Source organism: Elephas maximus, chromosome X (assembly GCF_024166365.1).
Source record: "Elephas maximus indicus isolate mEleMax1 chromosome X, mEleMax1 primary haplotype, whole genome shotgun sequence".
Classification (NCBI taxonomy): Eukaryota; Metazoa; Chordata; class Mammalia; order Proboscidea; family Elephantidae; genus Elephas; species Elephas maximus.
The window spans coordinates 179,230,405-179,247,966 of NC_064846.1; the positions used below are offsets into that span (position 1 = coordinate 179,230,405).

At 41.3% G+C, this 17,562-nt stretch overlaps 1 protein-coding gene across 1 annotated transcript in view; it reads left to right on the forward strand.

Moving 5' to 3' along the window:
- LOC126068891 (zinc finger protein 20-like) overlaps positions 1-17,562 on the forward strand; it is a 65,003-nt gene that overhangs the window by 11,405 nt on the left and 36,036 nt on the right. The window contains exons 3-5 of the mRNA XM_049871577.1: positions 10,352-10,478; positions 11,460-11,616; positions 13,022-13,139. Of these exons, the coding sequence (XP_049727534.1) occupies positions 10,352-10,478; positions 11,460-11,616; positions 13,022-13,139 (402 nt within the window). The remainder of the gene's footprint in view (positions 1-10,351; positions 10,479-11,459; positions 11,617-13,021; positions 13,140-17,562) is intronic.

The following is a 17,562-nucleotide window of genomic DNA, read 5'->3' on the forward strand; positions in this document are numbered from 1 at the left end:
GCTGTCAAGTCAATTCCAACTCGTAGCAACCCTATGGAACAGGGTACAACTGTCCAACAGAGTTTCCAAGGAGCACCTGGTGGATTTGAACTGTCACTCTTTTGGTTAGCAGTCGTAACACTTAACCACTGTGCCACCAGGGTTTCCAAATACGTAGTGAAAAACCAGGGACATGCGGTACTTGTACTAAAAGGACCTAAACTGAGAGATTGGACAGCATGAAAAGGAAAATTATTGAAGTGAAGATTAAAAAAAATTAGTTTTATTTGGCTACATGCATGATTCTGTAGGGCTCATAGCATGTTTTACGGGTGGGGGTGGAAAGAGTATTTCAGCTGGGAAAAATGAGTGTTGAAATTCCTGAGGCAACAGAGAACCCAGTATCCATTCGGTGATGAAAGTCGGAGATGATTGAAGCAGAGAAAACAAGGTGGTTGGACATCGGAGTAAAGAAAGTGACAGCAGGCTGTTTCGAAGCCAGCTGACTACTTTGGGCTCTTTGTAGGCAAAGGCTCAGCCACTGACTGGCACTCAGCAGTTCCTGTGCTACAAATAGGATTTGGAAGTGACAACCATGATTGAGTGACTCAGGCAGGAGCTTGTTATGAACAAGTTAGGGAAGACAGAGGAGGCCTAGACATGAAGATGGGTTGTGGATCAGGAAGATTAAAAAAAAAAAAAACCCATTGCTGTCAAGTCCATTTCGACTCCTAGTGACCCTATGAGACAGATTACAACTGCCCACAGGGTTTCCAAGGTATGCCTGGTGGATTCAAACTGCCCACCTTCTGGTTAGCAGCGATAGCTCTTAACTACTGTGACACCAGGGTTTCCATCAGGAAGATAGTGTGGTGATGTAATGTAGATGTAGATGGTTCACAGGGCGTCCGATGTTGGACTGCTCATCCTTGACTTACAGGCTATAGATCAGTTAGTGACTTGAATGTCTATGTGTGTTATGGATTGAATTGTGGCCCCCAGAAATGCGTGTCAACTTGTCTAAGCCCTGATTCCCAGTATTGTGTGATTGGCCACCATTTTATCCTCTGAAGTGGTTTTCGGATGTGTTTTAAGTCTTACATTTTTTATGTTAATAAAGGAGAATTAGAGGCAGTTAGGAAACCCTGGTGGCTTAGTGGTTAACTGCTGCGGCTGCTAATGAAAGGGTTGGCAGTTCGAATCCGCCAGGCACTCCTTGGAAACTCTACGGGGCAGTTCTACTCTGTCCTATATGGTTGGAATCGACTTGAGGGCCCTGGGTTTGTTTTTTTCTTCAGAGGCAGTTATGTTAACTAGGCAGAACTCAATCTACAAGGTTAGGTTGTATCTTGAGTCAGTCTCTCTAGGGATGTAAAAGAAACCAGCAGAGTGACAGAGAGACCTCATACCACCAAGAAAGAAGCATCAGGAGCACAGCATGTCCTTTGGATCTGGGGTCCCCGCACTGAGAAGCTCCTAGAGTAGGGGAAGATTGATGATAACGTTCCCCGTACTGATAGAGGGAAAGCCTTCCCCTGAAGGTGGTGCTGTGAATTTGGTCTCCTAGCCTTCTAGACTGTGAGAAAATCAATTTGTTTGTTACAGCCATCCGCTTGTAGTGTTTCTGTTATAGGAGCACTAGATAATTAAAACAGTGTGGGTAACTCTGGGGATGTTGCTAAAATGTGGATTTTGATTCAGCAGTTCTGGTGTGGGATGCAAGAGTCTACAAACTCAACAATCTTATAGTCTGTGCTGGGTATAAGGCTAGGAATAAGGATGTGAATTAAAATTAGTGCTGTTAGAGGAAATAATAAAAGTAAGGATCATGCTTAAAGGGGAGACACTGGCATAAAGATCATGTGAGAGAGAGAACGTTGACTCTGAGACCAAGAAACGAAAGAATAGCAGTCAGCTGGGCGGGGAGCAAGGTGGAAAGCAATGGGAACAGAGACAGGGGAGGGCTCCATAGAGAAAACTCAGTGATTTTCTGATTGATTTAGTATAAGGTTGAAAGACAAATATTTAGCAACCTTCCCTGATTTCTCAGATGTTTAGGGACTGGTGGTGTCATGGTTTGAGAATGAAGGAGAGGGGGAAAAAACTCAAGGGGAAGAAAGAAATGTTCATTGCAAAGCAACGGGAAAACTACCTATTACATGTTAGAGTGCTGTAAATGAAAAAAAGATTTCAAAGCATAATAAAAGAGTGTTAACTGCACATAATTAATAATGAATGAACTTAGATAAGTTCATTGACCACAGCTGAAAACTTCATCCTGACGGTTCACCCACATTGATTCCAAATGACGGTGCCTGTGTTGATCTGTAAGGGACAGAGGTAGATAGGTGAACTCACAACTTCAACATTGGAGCCCTAACTCCCTGGAGGAAATCAGGTTCAAGTTTTGCAGCCTGGCCAGGCCTGGTTGCTCCTCATGCTCTGGGAGAGGTAAATTCCTCCATGTGTGATCTTGTTGCAGAAAGGAGAGGCCCATGGAGCTGCCTGAAGAATGCAGGTGTGTGTTTGGGGGGCTGGAGCCTGTTCTGCCTTCAGTGTAAAGGCCCTCAGGGTGAAGCATTGCCCTGAGCCTGGGAGGAGGCCAAAGGCCTGTGACTCCCTGCTTCCTCCACACTGTTTCCTTCCTATCCTTCTTCCATTTCAGGCCTCAGGTGTGGTGCAGGGAGAACTAGTCCAGTCCAGGCAGCTGGGGACCTCAGGTGACTATCTTGCACATTCCTCAATCACAGGGAAGGATTTCAAGTGCTCAGACTGGTGTGTGGACCAAGCATTATTCATCTGCCTCCAAATTGCCCAGGCCTCTGCTTCCAGTCCTGTCCCTCTTCCTGGAAGTGGCTTCTTGGGCTCAGAGACGACATTCCCTTAGACTTGCAGAAACTGGAGAAGGAAATGGTGAGTTCTGTGGAGAACTGGGTTATCCTTAGCATAAGTGGGTGAGGCTGGATCTGAATTGTTGGGGGAGCAGCTGTGTGCTGCGGGGCTGTGGTTCCTCAATGAAGAGAAAAGGTAGCAGAGGAGGCTGAGGGACTGAGGCCCAGGAGGCACCCTGAGGCCCTGCTTCTCTGTCACTGGGCCCTTCCCCTATACACATGTGGCTTTTCAGGATTTAGATGCCTGCAGTGACCTTCCTTATGTGACTCTCAGAGCTGCCACCCTGGGGTGTTAACATCTTCACCCCGGGACTTTGTGCTCTGTGTTGAATGACAAAGTCTCCTGACCAGAGCCTGAAGATGGAGCATCTCTGGCTGTGGAGGCTGGGCCCCGCCATCCAGAGCCATCCTTGTCCTGTCTCTCTGACCAATGTTCTTGACTCCCCCCAGGCACTGGAACATTTTCAGTGCCGTTCTGAAACTACACCTGCAGCTGTGACACTGTTTTATGGGTTAGAAAAGGAGAGGAGAGTTCGTAGGGAAGGCCCTGACTGTTTATGGGGTCCTGGGTGTTGGTGGTGCTCTCCTGATGTCACAAAAAGGCATGAAGCTGGGGACAGTGAGTCCAGCTGGATCCTGTCTGCGTTCTCCAAGCCCATTTTTACCCCCACTGGGGAAGGCTTTTGCCTTGAGGCTTTCAGGTATGTGGAAAGCATGACTCCGCAGTCTTGGTCCTCGTCCTCCCACCTGTGACTCGAGCTGTGTGTAATCCCTATGATTGTTGATGTTCTCCCTAGTCTTAAATTAGAATCTAAAATAAAGGATTCTCTAAGTTTTTTAAGCAGAAGAGATGTGTGTGTTTAAATTCTTGGATTTATAGTTTCCAGTGGATGAAAATTTCTAGATCACTAGTTGTGTTTCTACTGAGAATTTTTCAATTTAATGGATATAAACTTCTTAAACACAAAGGAATGCATATTTTTAACTTACGTAAAAGTTTCTCTAAAGCTTACTTAAATCTGCAGAAAGTTCTCATTTCCTTCCTATAGATTGTTATCATCTATTTTTATAAGTTCATGACCATTACTGATATTATTCCCAGTATCATAGCTTTACCACCGAGGTCTGAATCCGTAAACTCTGTGTTGTTTAGTTTTGCCTCTTTTGAGCTTTCTGTTATTACTGTGTCTGTGTTCTTCAGTGACTTGTAATCTGTTCTGAAGGTTATAGTCTGATCTTCATCAGAAAATGCTTCAACTTCTCTTCTTAGTTTCAGTAAGCAAGATTGTGTTATCTGCATTGCCCAGGTGGTTTTTCAGTCTTCCTCTAATCCTGATGCTGTGTTCTGTTTCATATCGTCCAGATTCTCTGGTTATTTGCTCAGCGTACAGTTTGGGTAAGTATGGTGAAAAGATAGAACACACCTGACACACACCTTTCCTGACTTTAAAACATGCGGTATTCCCTTGTTCTGTTTGAACGACTGCCTCTTGGTCTGTGTGCGGTTTCTACGGGAGCACAGTTAAGTGTTCTGGAATTCCCATTCTTCGTAATGTTATCCATCATTTTTATGTTCCATATAGTCGAAGGCTTTTGCATAGTCAGTGAAACACAGGTAAACATCTTTCTGGTATTCTCTGCTTTCAGACACCAGCTGTGATATCTCTTGTTCCATGTGGTCTTCTGAATCTGGCTTAAATTTCTGGCAGTTCCCTGTTGAAGTACTGCTGCAACTGCTTTTGAATGATCTTCACAAAATTTTCTTGCATGTGGTATGAAGGATGTTGTTCGATAATTTCCACATTCTGTTTTATCACCTGTCTTTGGAATAGGCCTGAATAGGGATCTCTTCCAGTTGCTTGGTCAGGAAACGGTCTTCCAAACTTCTTGGCATAGACGAGTGAGCGCTTCCAGCGCTGCATCTGTTGGTTGAAACATCTCAATGGGTATTCCATCAATTTCTGGATGGCTGTATTTCGCCAGTTCTTTCGGTGCAGCTTGGACTTCTTCCTTCGGTACCATTGGTTCTTGATCCTATGCTAACTCCTGAAATGATTGAATGTCGACCAGTTCTTTTTGGTACACTTACCGTGTTTTCCTTTAATCTTCTTTTGATGCTTCCTGCATGATTCGATATTTTCCCTGTAGGGTCCTTCAGTATTGCAGCTCGAGGCTTGAATTTTTTCTTCAGTTCTTTCAGCTTGAGAACTGTCAAGCATGCCCTTCCCTTTTCGTTTTCAAACTCCAGGTCTTTGGACATTCGTTGTAATACTTTGTCTTCTGGAGCTGCCCACTGAAATCTTCTGTTGAGCTCTTTTCTTTCATCATTTCTTCCATTTGCTTTAACTATTGTTTGTTCAAGAGTAACTTTCAGAGTCTCTTCTGACATCCGCTTTAACTATTGTTTGTTCAAGAGTAACTTTCAGAGTCTCTTCTGACATCCGCTTTAACTATTGTTTGTTCAAGAGTAACTTTCAGAGTCTCTTCTGACATCCGTTTTGGTCTTTTCTATCTTTTCAATGATCTCTTGCTTTCTTCGTGTATGATGTTCTTGATGTCATTCACAGCTCGTCTGGTCTGTGGTCTTTAATGCTCAGTGCATTGACTATATTCTTGAGATGGTCTCTAAATTCGGGTGGGATTTACTCAAGGTCATACTTTGGCTCTCGTGGAGTCGTTCTAATATTTTTCAGCTACATCTTGGCTTGCATATGAGCAGTTGTTGATCTGCCCCATAGTCGGCTCCTGGCCTTGTTCTGACTGACGGTGTTGAGCTTTACAATATAGGTATAGGGTTAGGCTGTGCAATGCATATATTTTTCTTGGGGATCAGAGAGGGACACAGTTCGGTCCATGACACCATCCTTCTGGTTTTCAAAGGAAAAAATCTTGGACTCATCTTTGTCCTCTATTTCTTTTACACTTCAATGTTCAGTGCGTCAGGAAATTCTCTTACCTCTACGTTGGAAGTCTAGGGCCATCCCTTGCACTTGCCATTTTTCCAGCCACAGCTCCAGTCTCAGGCATCATCATTTCTTATCTGTTCATGCCCGTAACTTTATAGCATATCTTTCTATTATATTAGTCCCCTACACACCAGTTCTTTATAAGCTGTTCTATTGGTTTCCTCTTCCACTCAGGATTGTTAAATCACTCTGCATTTCCATCAGATTAAAAAGCCCTAGTCTTTTCAGTTGCCAACAGGTTCCCTAGAATGTGATAGGTCCCTTGAGCTCAGTCCGTTGTCCCGTTTCCTCTAACATTACTCTCATTCTGCTCCAAACTTGGTGGCGTTTCGGTTTTAAAACATACAGATACCTTCCCACCTTCTGGCCTGTGCTCTGGCTGTTCTTTCTTTCTGGAACAATGTCTTCTCAGATTTCTTGGATCGTTGCTTCCTATCCCTTGAGTCTTAGCTCAGGTGTTTCTTCTCAGTGAAGCCCAGTCTGAACCACCTCCTTAGTGCCGCTGCTTGCATCGTCAGCGCTGCCGGTACTCTGGATCCTGCTCTACCTTTCATTTTTCCACTGGACTCATCACCTTTACATGTTCGTGTGATGTGACGTCCTATTGTTGATTGCTGAGTCTCTAATCGTTAGAATAGGGAGGTCTTTGAGTTTTTCAGTTATATATCCCAATTACAGAGAAGACTGACAAATTTTAGCTTATGTTATTTTCCGTTATTCATTTTTGTTTTCTAATAAATAGATTTTCTGTTTTAGAGCTGATTTAGATTAACAGAAGAATCAAGTGGAAAATACAAAGTTCCCATGTACCTCTACTTCCTCCTGTCCCTCCACTTCAGTTTTCCGTATTACAGCATCTAGTATTAGTATGCGAAATTTGTTACAATTGCTGAAGCAACATGGGTACCGTATAATCAGCAAAAAAACATAGTTTACATTAGGGTACGCTCTTTGTATTGTACGCTATATGGGATTTGACAAATGCGTAATATCAATGGATCCACCGTTCTGATATCATGTGGAATATTTTCTCTTCCTTAAAAGTCCCTTATGCTCCACTTTTACGCATCTTTTCCCCTCTACCCTTTAACCTGGCAGCCGCTTGTCTTTTTACTGTCTGTATCCTTTTCCCTTTTCTAAAATCTTACAGAGTTGGAATCTTACAGTATGTAGTTTTTTCAGAGTAGTCTCTTTTACTGAGCAATATTCGTTTAAGGTTCTGCTGTGTCTTTACATGATTTTTTCTTGTGATTTAGGTGAAAGTTTACAGACCAAATTAGTTTCTTATTCAAAAATGTATACACAGATGTTTTTCATGGTGTTGGCTGCAATCCCACATTGTGTCAGCATTCTCTCCCTTTCCCTTTCCACACCAGGGCCACCGTGTCCATTCTTCCAGCTTTCCTGTCCCCTCCCACTCTCTTGTCTTTGTTTCTGGGCAGGTGTTGTCTATTTGATCTCCATATGTTTGATGGATTTAAGAAGCATGTTCCTCACGTGTGTTATTGTTCATCTTATAAGCCTGCCTGATCTTTGGCTGAAGGTAAACTTTGGGAATGGCTTCAAGTGTGAGTGAAAAGGGTGTTTGGGGGCCATAGTCTCAGGTTCCTCCAGTCTCTGTCGGACCAGTAAGTCAGGTCTTTTTTGTGAATTTGACCATTTGTTCTCCATTTTTCTCCCACTGTGTTGTAATCCCAGTCAGAACTGTCCGTAGGGGTAGCCCGGCACCATCTAGCTCTCTGGTCTCCGAGGCACGTGGTCTGTGGTTCATGAGGTCCATTAGCCCTTTGGACTAATTGTTCCCTTGGGTCTTTTGTTTTTTCCCCTCTCCTTTGCTGCTGACTGGAAGAGACCGATAGTTGTGTTTTTTAGATTTCCACCGAAAAGCCTTTAAGATGCCAAACGCTACTCACCAAATCTTTTACATGACTTTTGATAACTCACTTCATTTTCTTGCTGAGTAATATTCTGGGGTGTAGTTGCACCACACTTTGCTTATCTATTTATTCACCCACTGAAGGGCCTCTTGATTGCCTCCAGCTTTTGACAAGGATGAATGAAACTGTTAGAAATATTTGTTGCAGATTTTTCTCTGGACAAAGGTTTTCAGCTCATTTGGATAAGTATGAAGGAGTGAAATTGCTGGATCATGTGGTAAGGGGAGATTCAATTTTGTAAAAAACTGCCAAACGGGGTGTACCGTTTTGCATTCGAAACAGCAGTGACTTAGAGTTCCTGTTGCCCCGCATCCTGGTGTTGTCACTGGTGGGGAGTTTAGCCGTTCTAATCAATATGTAGTGGTATTTTTTTATTGTAGGTTGCAGTTTGTTACTGATACATGATGTTGAACATCTTTTCATACACCTGTTTGTCAGCTATTTGTTCAGATCTTTTGCTCGTTTTCTAATTTGTTTTCTTTTTGGGGGTGGTTCTTGTTAAGTTTTAAGAGTTCTTTATATATTTTGAATTAAAAAAAAAAAAAGGAAAACCAAACCCTTTGCCATTGAATCTATTCCAAGTAATGTCCACTCTGTGGATTACAGGGCAGGACTTTCTTGCCTGTAATTTTTACAGAAGTAGATCACCATGACTTTATATCATGGTTCCGGTGGGTAGGTTTGAACTGTAAACTTTTACATTAGCAACTGAGCATGAACTGTTTGCCCTACTCAGGATCCTTTTTTGAATATCAATCCTTTATCATCTATGTGTTTGGGAAAGATTATGTGCTAGGTTTTGGCGTGTCTTCATTCTCTTAACACTGTGTTTTGCAGACCAGAAGTTTTTCCTTTTTTTAAAAACCATTTTCTTGTAAATACGTAGGTAATAAAACATTTTTTAATTTTAACCAAGTCCAATTTATGTGTTTCCATCATGGCTAGTACTTTATGTTGTATCTAAAAAATCGTCCCCAAACCCGGAGATCACCTAGGTTTTCTTTTATGTTGTCTTCTTGGAGTTTTATAGTTTTACATTGGCATTTAGGTTTTTGATCCATTTTGAGTTGATGTTTGTAAAAGGTGTAAGATCTCCATCTGGATTCCCTTTTTTTACTAGAGGTTGTACAAGTGTTGTAGCACATTTATTGAAAAGGCTAGTCTTTCTCCTTTCAATTGCTTTTGGTACTTATTCAAAGATCAGAAGACTCTATTTGTGTCTATTTCTGAGCTCTCTCTTCTGTTCCATTTATCTATTTGCCTTTTCTTTTGCCAATGCCACACTGTCTTGCAAAATTCAATCATGCAACCTCCGGCATCGTTTCTGTCACCAAGGCCATATTTTCCAACTACCGATTCTTCTTTGTTTCCAACTTTCTCATTCCAGTCAACCAGTAATTATCAATGCATCCTGACTGCAGTTTTGATCAAGTTGAGAATACAGAAATCGATAAAAATCTTCAATTTCTTCACCTTAGTGGTTGATGCATAAATTTGAATTATAGAATCAGTCTGTGAAGAAGGACATCCTGCTTGGTGAAGTAGAGGGTGAGCAAAAAAGAGGAAGACCCTCAACGAGATGGATTGACAGAGCTGCTGTAACAATGGGATCAAGCATAACGATGACTGTGGGGGTGACACAGGACCAGGCAGCGTTTTGTCCTTTTGTACGTAGGGTTGCTAGGAGTTGGAAATGACTCAGTGGCACTTGACAACAACTTATAACATTAGACTCTATTTTATGTTGGAATGTATGAATTTGTTGAGGGGAGCAGTTACTAATAATTGATGTACAGTTACATCAGGTCTCAACATTTGAGAATTGTGTGGCGATCTGGATTCTTCTGTTTCCTGTCTCATTTGATCTTTTTCTATTACCTTTTCCTGTTTCTAAAAAGGACAGATGACAGACAGAACACCTGAGTTTTTGAAAACTAGGTGACTGACATGTAAAAATTCATAATTCTCCAAAATCATTCTTTTTTATATAGGTGAACCTGTCACCTTCTAATCTCCTAGAGTTCAAGAACATATGAGCAGCTCAGGGTGTTGGTTTGCCAGTTTGTTTTTTCAGGCCTTAGTGGTCCCTTGGCTGTGAAGGGCAAAATGAAAAACCGCCATTCTGCACTGTTTCCCACTTGTTAATACTTCAACCCTGCCTTTACCCTTTGCTTTATGTTTTGTTGAATGTTCTGCTGGGTCTTATGGAAGGAAGTGGAATTGTTTTATCACAAGGAAGTGATGGTCTGCATGAGAGTATTTCTTTAAATTCCGCTATGTTTTCTGTTTTAGACCATAAAGAGGAATGAGACTGCAGTGGGCTGCAGTCAAACTGTGGAGAGATTATTTCTGTTTCTTGAAAGTATATGAGACAGGATTCAATCAGTGAGGAAGTGAATGTAGTTAGTGAAGGGAAGAGACTGATGACTACCCAAAGATAAACCTTGGTACAATGCAGAGCTTTGTGTCAAATCCCTTTGAATTCTTAGTTCCCCATGGCTGTCAGCCATACCCTTCATTCTTGAACACATTGGAGTACATGGTACCTTGCTGATCCATGACGTATGGAATGTTTTAGGACTCAGTGGTCATTGAGGACGTGGCTGTGGTCTTTAGCCAGGAAGAGTGGGCGTTGCTGGATGTTGCTGAGAGGAAACTCTATAGAGATGTGATGATGGAAACCTTCAGAAACCTGACCTCAGTAGGTAAGAAGGGCATCTTTTCTTTTTTTCTTTCTTTAGCAAATAAAAATATTTGACTCGTTGACTTCACTCCAGAATTTGGGCCGAGGAATGGGAATAAATTGTTAACTAAATCAGATGTGGTCCCTTGGTCTATGGGCCCGATATATCCTGAATTCCCTGTAAAGCTCTTTATGTACTAACGTGAGTTTTCATTTCTCCTGTGATTACAAGCCCAGAGGCTTTCTAAGTGTTGTAAGCATTGGCTTCAGGGTCACTATGGGACATTGAGATGTAGGTGGTTTGGGACCTTGTAGAGAGTTTTACAGTATTTATTACAAGTTGAACATGATTATTTTGCTGTATATAAAGTCAGACCCGTTTTTCATCAGAGATCCTGAAGAGGAAAGTATTGTCTCAGTGTCGAGGAAATGTTCATTGCTCTTCACTGTCTTCCCTTATGATGTGCATTTCTCCATTAGCACCATGTGAGCTATACCCATTTGATTTCTCAGAGACAAAAAGGAAAGATCTGAGTACAGTGAGGATAGGCCCCATCCAGGGCCCGTGTGTCAGGAAGCACCAGGAAAGCAAGAATTTTTGGAAAGACCAGCCCTGTATGAATGGAATTACATTTCAATTAGTCAGCCAGAAAAATTCTCTTTTGGGTTGTGGACACTACTTCACAGATACCCGAACTTACTTTTCTGACTTTAGCAGTCCTGTCAGAACTATGGTCATAGAGAGACTGTTCTTCTTTAATGTTACATTGCGCATTGTGTCCAATATTTTTGTTTTCAGTGCTCGTAACTGCACCTATTTATGTCACCATCACTCTCAATCCTCATGGAATTATTCCCTAGTAAATTGTTCTTTAACCATTGCGAACATGCTCAAACAGTGAGATGTGGCTAAGTCTTTCTTTGCTCATGGCAGCCTTTTTCCCCAGTGACTCCTTTCTTTTTTATTTCATATTGTGAACCTCAACTTGAATATTTGGGTTAGTCTCCCAAAACCTTATCGGTGGAGAAAAGTTATCCATATCCAGTGAATGTACAATGATGCGATACATTAAGAATAATCCCCGGATGTCCACATTAGGAGAAATCTGGACGTGGCATGGCAATATAGGTCACTCTGAAAACCAGGGGAGACATTTGAGGTGAGTGTCATTCAAACAAGAGAAAACAGTGCCTCAGGAGAAAGACCAAAAGTGTCCTGACATTAACGTATAGACATACATGTTTACGCAGGTGCATTAGCACTTTCAGCTGGTTTGTGAATGTTCAGTAGTTGCCAGCATAAACGAGGGGCAGCGTATGCGTTGCATAGAAACCAGATCTATTTCCTGTTAGATTTTGACTGGAGTAGGAAACAATCAGCGGTGCCCTGCTTAAGGATGGAGGCTATTTGCGCTACTTTGAATATGTGTTAGTCTCCCCAGTCTTGCCAATAATCCAATTTCCTGCATCAGGACCCTGAGAGTTTTGGGATCCATGTGGGAGAGGGGATTATTGTCAGGACATTGGAAAGTGATACACATTCAAAGTGACACACTTGGCTGACATCTTGGAGTTGGGCACTGCTGTTTTTCTCCTACTCATGTGAAAATTGAACAGGGAACTGATTCTGTTTCTGTGCAAAGTATATGCTGCCTTTGTTTATGTAGGCAATTCCTAAACTGTTACAAACCATTTTGAAATCTTGAAATGTACTAATATGTACAGATTCTCCTCAGTTTTGACTGTCTCTTTACCCAGCATTTTGCATATTTGACAATGGTAAAAAGTCTACTATCCGACTATTTTGAGCATTGAAGATGGACATTTGGCAGTAATGAATGCTGAGATGCAAGGCATAAGTATTGCTGGCTGTGATGGTTAAGATTATGTGTCAGAGTGACCAGGCCACGATTCTCACTGGTCTGTTAGCTATGTAATGATGTAATTTGGCAGTTACGTAATGATGTTGTCATCCTTTATTTTCTCATCTAACGTCATCTTCCATTTTCACAGAATGCCAAAATTGCACAACAACCTGGTCTTTTGAACCTAGTCATGTTGATAAATGAGGAGAAGGTGTACACATACAGGTGTCTATGTATATGAACATAGATGGGAAAGTATGCATTTTGGGAGTTTTCATAATATAGCATATTCAAATAGATGAGTGAGATACAGGGTATTTGAAACATATTTCGTTTGGACACAATTATCAGAAAGCCTCATATTTTAGAAATTCAGTGACAGTAATGGTCGTGTCTCTGCTAGATGATTTAACCTAGGAAACCTGAGATAAGTCAGGCAAAAACCAAGCAGCTTCACTATGTTTGGTAACGGTGAAATGGGAACACATTTATTTCCAACACCATGCACCCTATTTTTTAACAGCAGTCATACAGTAGAGAACCTGCATGAAAGTAATGAGGGCACTCAGTCTTGGAAAATCTTCAGCTGGATTCCAGATCTTACTGTGCTCCAAAGAAACCCTCCAGAAGTAAACTCTTTTGAATACTCTGAGTGTGTTAAGATCTTCATGGATCACTCACCATATAACGATCATTTCAGATCTTCCACCAGATGCAGTGCCTCTCAGTGTAAGGAACGTGGAGAATCCTGCAGCTGTTCCTCTCACCTAACTACTCCTTTGAGAGTTCCTCATGGAAAGAAACCCGATAAGTGTAAGGTGCGTGGGAAGGACTTAGTTTGTATGCCAACCCTTAAGAGTCCTGTGCCAACACTCACTGGTGAGAAATGTTGTGAATGTAACAAATGTGGGAAAGGTTTCTGTAGTTTGTCATCACTTTGGACATGTGTGAGTGGTCATAAACATGCATGTCAAAAATATTGTCAAATCTATAGTCCTTCATCCCTCATTTTACCTAAAAAATGTCCTGACAGAGATAAGCCTTATGAATGTGAGGAATGTGGGAAAGCCTTTAGTTCTTCCTCCAACCTCACTGCGCATAAAAGAACTCACAGTGGAGAGAAACCTTATGAATGTACGGAATGTGGGAAAGCCTTTACTTGTCGCCCATCCCTTCGTAAACATAAAAGAGCTCACAGTGGAGAGAAACCTCATGAATGTAAGGAATGTGGGAAAGCCTTTCTTCGTTCCTCCGACCTCACTTCACATAAAATAACTCACAGTGGAGAGAAACCTTATGAATGTACGGAATGTGGGAAAGCCTTTACTCGTCGCTCATCCCTTAATAAACATAAAAGAACTCACAGTGGAGAGAAACTTTATGAATGTAAGGAATGTGGGAAAGCCTTTATTTTTTCCTCCCAGCTTGCTTCACATACAAGAGCTCACAGTGGAGAGAGGCCTCATGAATGTAAGGAATGTGGGAAAGCCTTTATTCATCCCTCCGACCTCACTAAACATAAAAGAACTCACAGTGGAGAGAAACCTTATGAATGTAAGGAATGTGGGAAAGCCTTTAGTTGTTCCTCCAACCTCACTGCGCATAAAAGAACTCACAGTGGAGAGAAACCTTATGAATGTACGGAATGTGGGAAAGCCTTTACTTGTCGCCCATCCGTTCGTAAACATAAAAGAGCTCACAGTGGAGAGAAACCTTATGAATGTAAGGAATGTGGGAAAGCCTTTCTTCGTTCCTCCAGCCTCACTTCACATAAGAGAACTCACAGTGGAGAGAAACCTTATGAATGTACGGAATGTGGGAAAGCCTTTACTTGTCGCTCATTCCTTAATAAACATAAAAGAACTCACAGTGGAGAGAAACCTTATGAATGTAAGGAATGTGGGAAAGCCTTTATTTTTTCCTCCCAGCTCGCTTCACATACGAGAGCTCACAGTGGAGAGAGGCCTCATGAATGTAAGGAATGTGGGAAAGCCTTTATTCGTTCCTCTGGCCTCACTAAACATAAAAGAACTCACAGTGGAGAGAAACCTTATGAATGTACGCAATGTGGGAAAGCCTTTAGTTTTTCCTCAGCCCTCAGTAGGCATAAAAATATTCACCATGGAGTGAGGCGTTATGAATGTACGGAATGTGGGAAAGCCTTTCATTATTCCTCAGTCCTCAATGTACATAAAAGAACTCACAGTGGAGAGAGGCGTTACAAATGTAAGGACTGTGGGAAAGCCTTTGTTCATTGCTCCAATCTCACTTCACATAAGAGAACTCACAGTGGAGAGAAACCTTACGAATGTACGCATTGTGGGAGAGCCTTTGTTCATTCCTCCCACCTCACTTCACATAAGAGAACTCACAGTGGAGAGAAACCTTATGAATGTAAGGAATGTGGGAAAGCCTTTATTTTTTCCTCCCAGCTCACTTCACATACAAGATCTCACAGTGGAGAGAGGCCTTATGAATGTAAGGAATGTGGGAAAGCCTTTATTCGTTCCTCCGGCCTCACTAAACATAAAAGAACTCACAGTGGAGAGAAACCTTATGAATGTGCGCAATGTGGGAAAGCCTTTAGTTTTTCCTCAGCCCTCACTAGGCATAAAAATACTCACCATGGAGTGAGGCGTTATGAATGTACGTAATGTGGGAAAGCCTTTCGTTATTCCTCAGTCCTCAAAGTGCATAAAAGAACTCACAGTGGAGAGAGGCGTTACAAATGTAAGGACTGTGGGAAAGCCTTTGTTCATTGCTCCAATCTCACTTCACATAAGAGAACTCACAGTGGAGAGAAACCTTACGAATGTACGCATTGTGGGAAAGCCTTTAGTTGTTATGCAACCCTCTATAAGCATGAAAGAACTCACAACGGAGTGAGGCCTTATGAGTGTACAGAATGTGGGAAAGCCTTTATTCATTCCTCCTGCCTCACTTCACATAAAAGGACTCACAGTGGAGAGAAATCTTATTAATGTACGGAATGTGACAAAGCCTTTACTATTCGCTCATCCCTTGGTAGACAAAATAATTCACAGTGGAGAGAAACCTTATGAATGTAAGGAATGTGGGAAAGCCTTTCTTTCCTCCAAACTCACTTCACATAAAAGAACTCACAGTGGAGAGAAACCTTATGAATGTACGGAATGTGGGAAAGCCTTTACTTGACACTCATTCCTTAGTAAACATAAAAGAACTCACAGTGGAGAGAAACATTATGAATGTAAGGAATGTGGGAAAGCCTTTATTCACTCTTCCAGCCTCACCTCGCATATAAGAACTCACAGTGAAGAGAGGCCTTATGAGTGTAAGGAGTGTGGGAAAGCGTTTTTTCAGAACATGAACCTCACTAAGCATGTCAGAATTCACCATGGAGAAAGGCCCTATAAACATAAGCAATGTGGAAAGCCTTTAGTTGTTTCTCAGACCCCACTTTACATATACGAACTCACAGAGAGTTGATTATTCTTATGTCAAAAGTGGGATGTTTTGTCCTTACTGTTAAGATTTTGATAAAGTTCTGAAAGTCAGCAATTAAAGACGAAAGTTTCTTGGTAAGTAAGAAATCAATACTAACTTAAAAGAACGGATCATTAAGAGTAATTTATGCCTTTGGGAGAAATGATAGTTTCATTGTAATTGTGGGACTGTCCTCATCGGTGTTTGTTACTTTCTTAGTCCAAGCTAAACTTCACCTTTCTGAAAGTCGTTGCTATTACAAATGAGTCTGCAGAGAATAATTGGCTTTATATTATTTAACGTTATTGTCGCTGTTATTTTGCAAGCAATTAAATATGCTCATCTTGTATTTGGTTCAGACTGTTTTGTCATATTTGAAACGTTCTTTCCATTTATTCCTATTGTAAAGTAAGCTATTTTATCTATTATAATTAATAACTCATATAGTGGTACTTTGGGTCTGTTCAGATATTCTGTTTTCGTTGTATTTTGGCCTACTAATTTTAGTATTCAAAGATAATTACATATCATTATTACTGTGGTGTTTGCCAGATGATGTTTTTTGTTCCAATGTCCAAAAATACTATATCTATTAATTGGAATTCTGAAGGAAACAGCTTTTCCTTCTCTCCGATTTTATCATATTTTTAAATGTTCGTAATAGGATACACAGTCCACAAATGATGAAGGAGTTTCTTTCCTAACTGTGTTTAAGTTGAATTTTCATGTTGGAACAGTTAGGTATAATTGTAAATATGTAACATCGTTTAGTCGACTGTTTTCCTTAGAATATACCATATGACTTACCTTTCTGTGCTTAAAAAGTTTTAAAGAAACACTTCTGGTTAGAATAAAACATTGTTAACATAATAGTACAGTAACAACAGTAATGACGTTCTGATGCACATTACAACGTTGTAACCCTATGTTATTACGAACCTCTGCTACTTCGTTGGGTTCTCTTTTGATACGCTTCTCTCACCTCTGCCTTGGGGAGGCTAGGAGGCTGCCCTCCTAGGCACTGCACATGTGACTCCCCTCCATAGGGTAGTGGGGGAGGGATGTACAGAGCATGGACCCCACCCCTGCACGATTCCTTACCTGACATTACAGGGGACTTCGGCCTGTGCCCAGTTCCAAACAGTAAGAACAAGCAACACGGTGACACCGCATCACCTCTGGGCAAGGGATGCAGGACTTGAGTTCCTGCAGGAGAGGATCTTCATTTCTAATAGGATGAGCCAGATTGGAAAGTCATGAGACAGTCCAGTAAATGGCTGGGAGGTGGGCATACAACAGGTAAAGATGGAGAGAAGCTGGTATAGATAAAAGACAGAAAAAGAAACAAGGGATTTTACATGAGAGTGGAAGAAGATCAACCCCGAAATAGTACTGGGCATTGAGACTAATGCTGACTTCACTCCTGGAATCAGAGGTACAAAGGGTGTGAGATAAAATTGAAAGTGTTGAATTGATTTTTAAAAATCCAGAAGGAACTTGGAGAAGATACTTTTTTACAAAAAAATAGTGTCCACAAACAAGATCACTGGGAATTATAGGGAAAAAGGTTTGCCCTCTTTAACCCATCTCTGTTTTCCTTACCCTGAGTTCTTTATCCTCTTTTTCTTTCCATTCCATCAGTGTTTTCCAACTTTTATAGCTCTGCTTTATTCTGTTTATTTTTGTAAGTATCTTTAAGTTCATGTTATTTGGTTCCACAATCAACACCCATGGAAGCAGCAGTCAGGAAATCAAAAGACACATTGCATTGGGTGA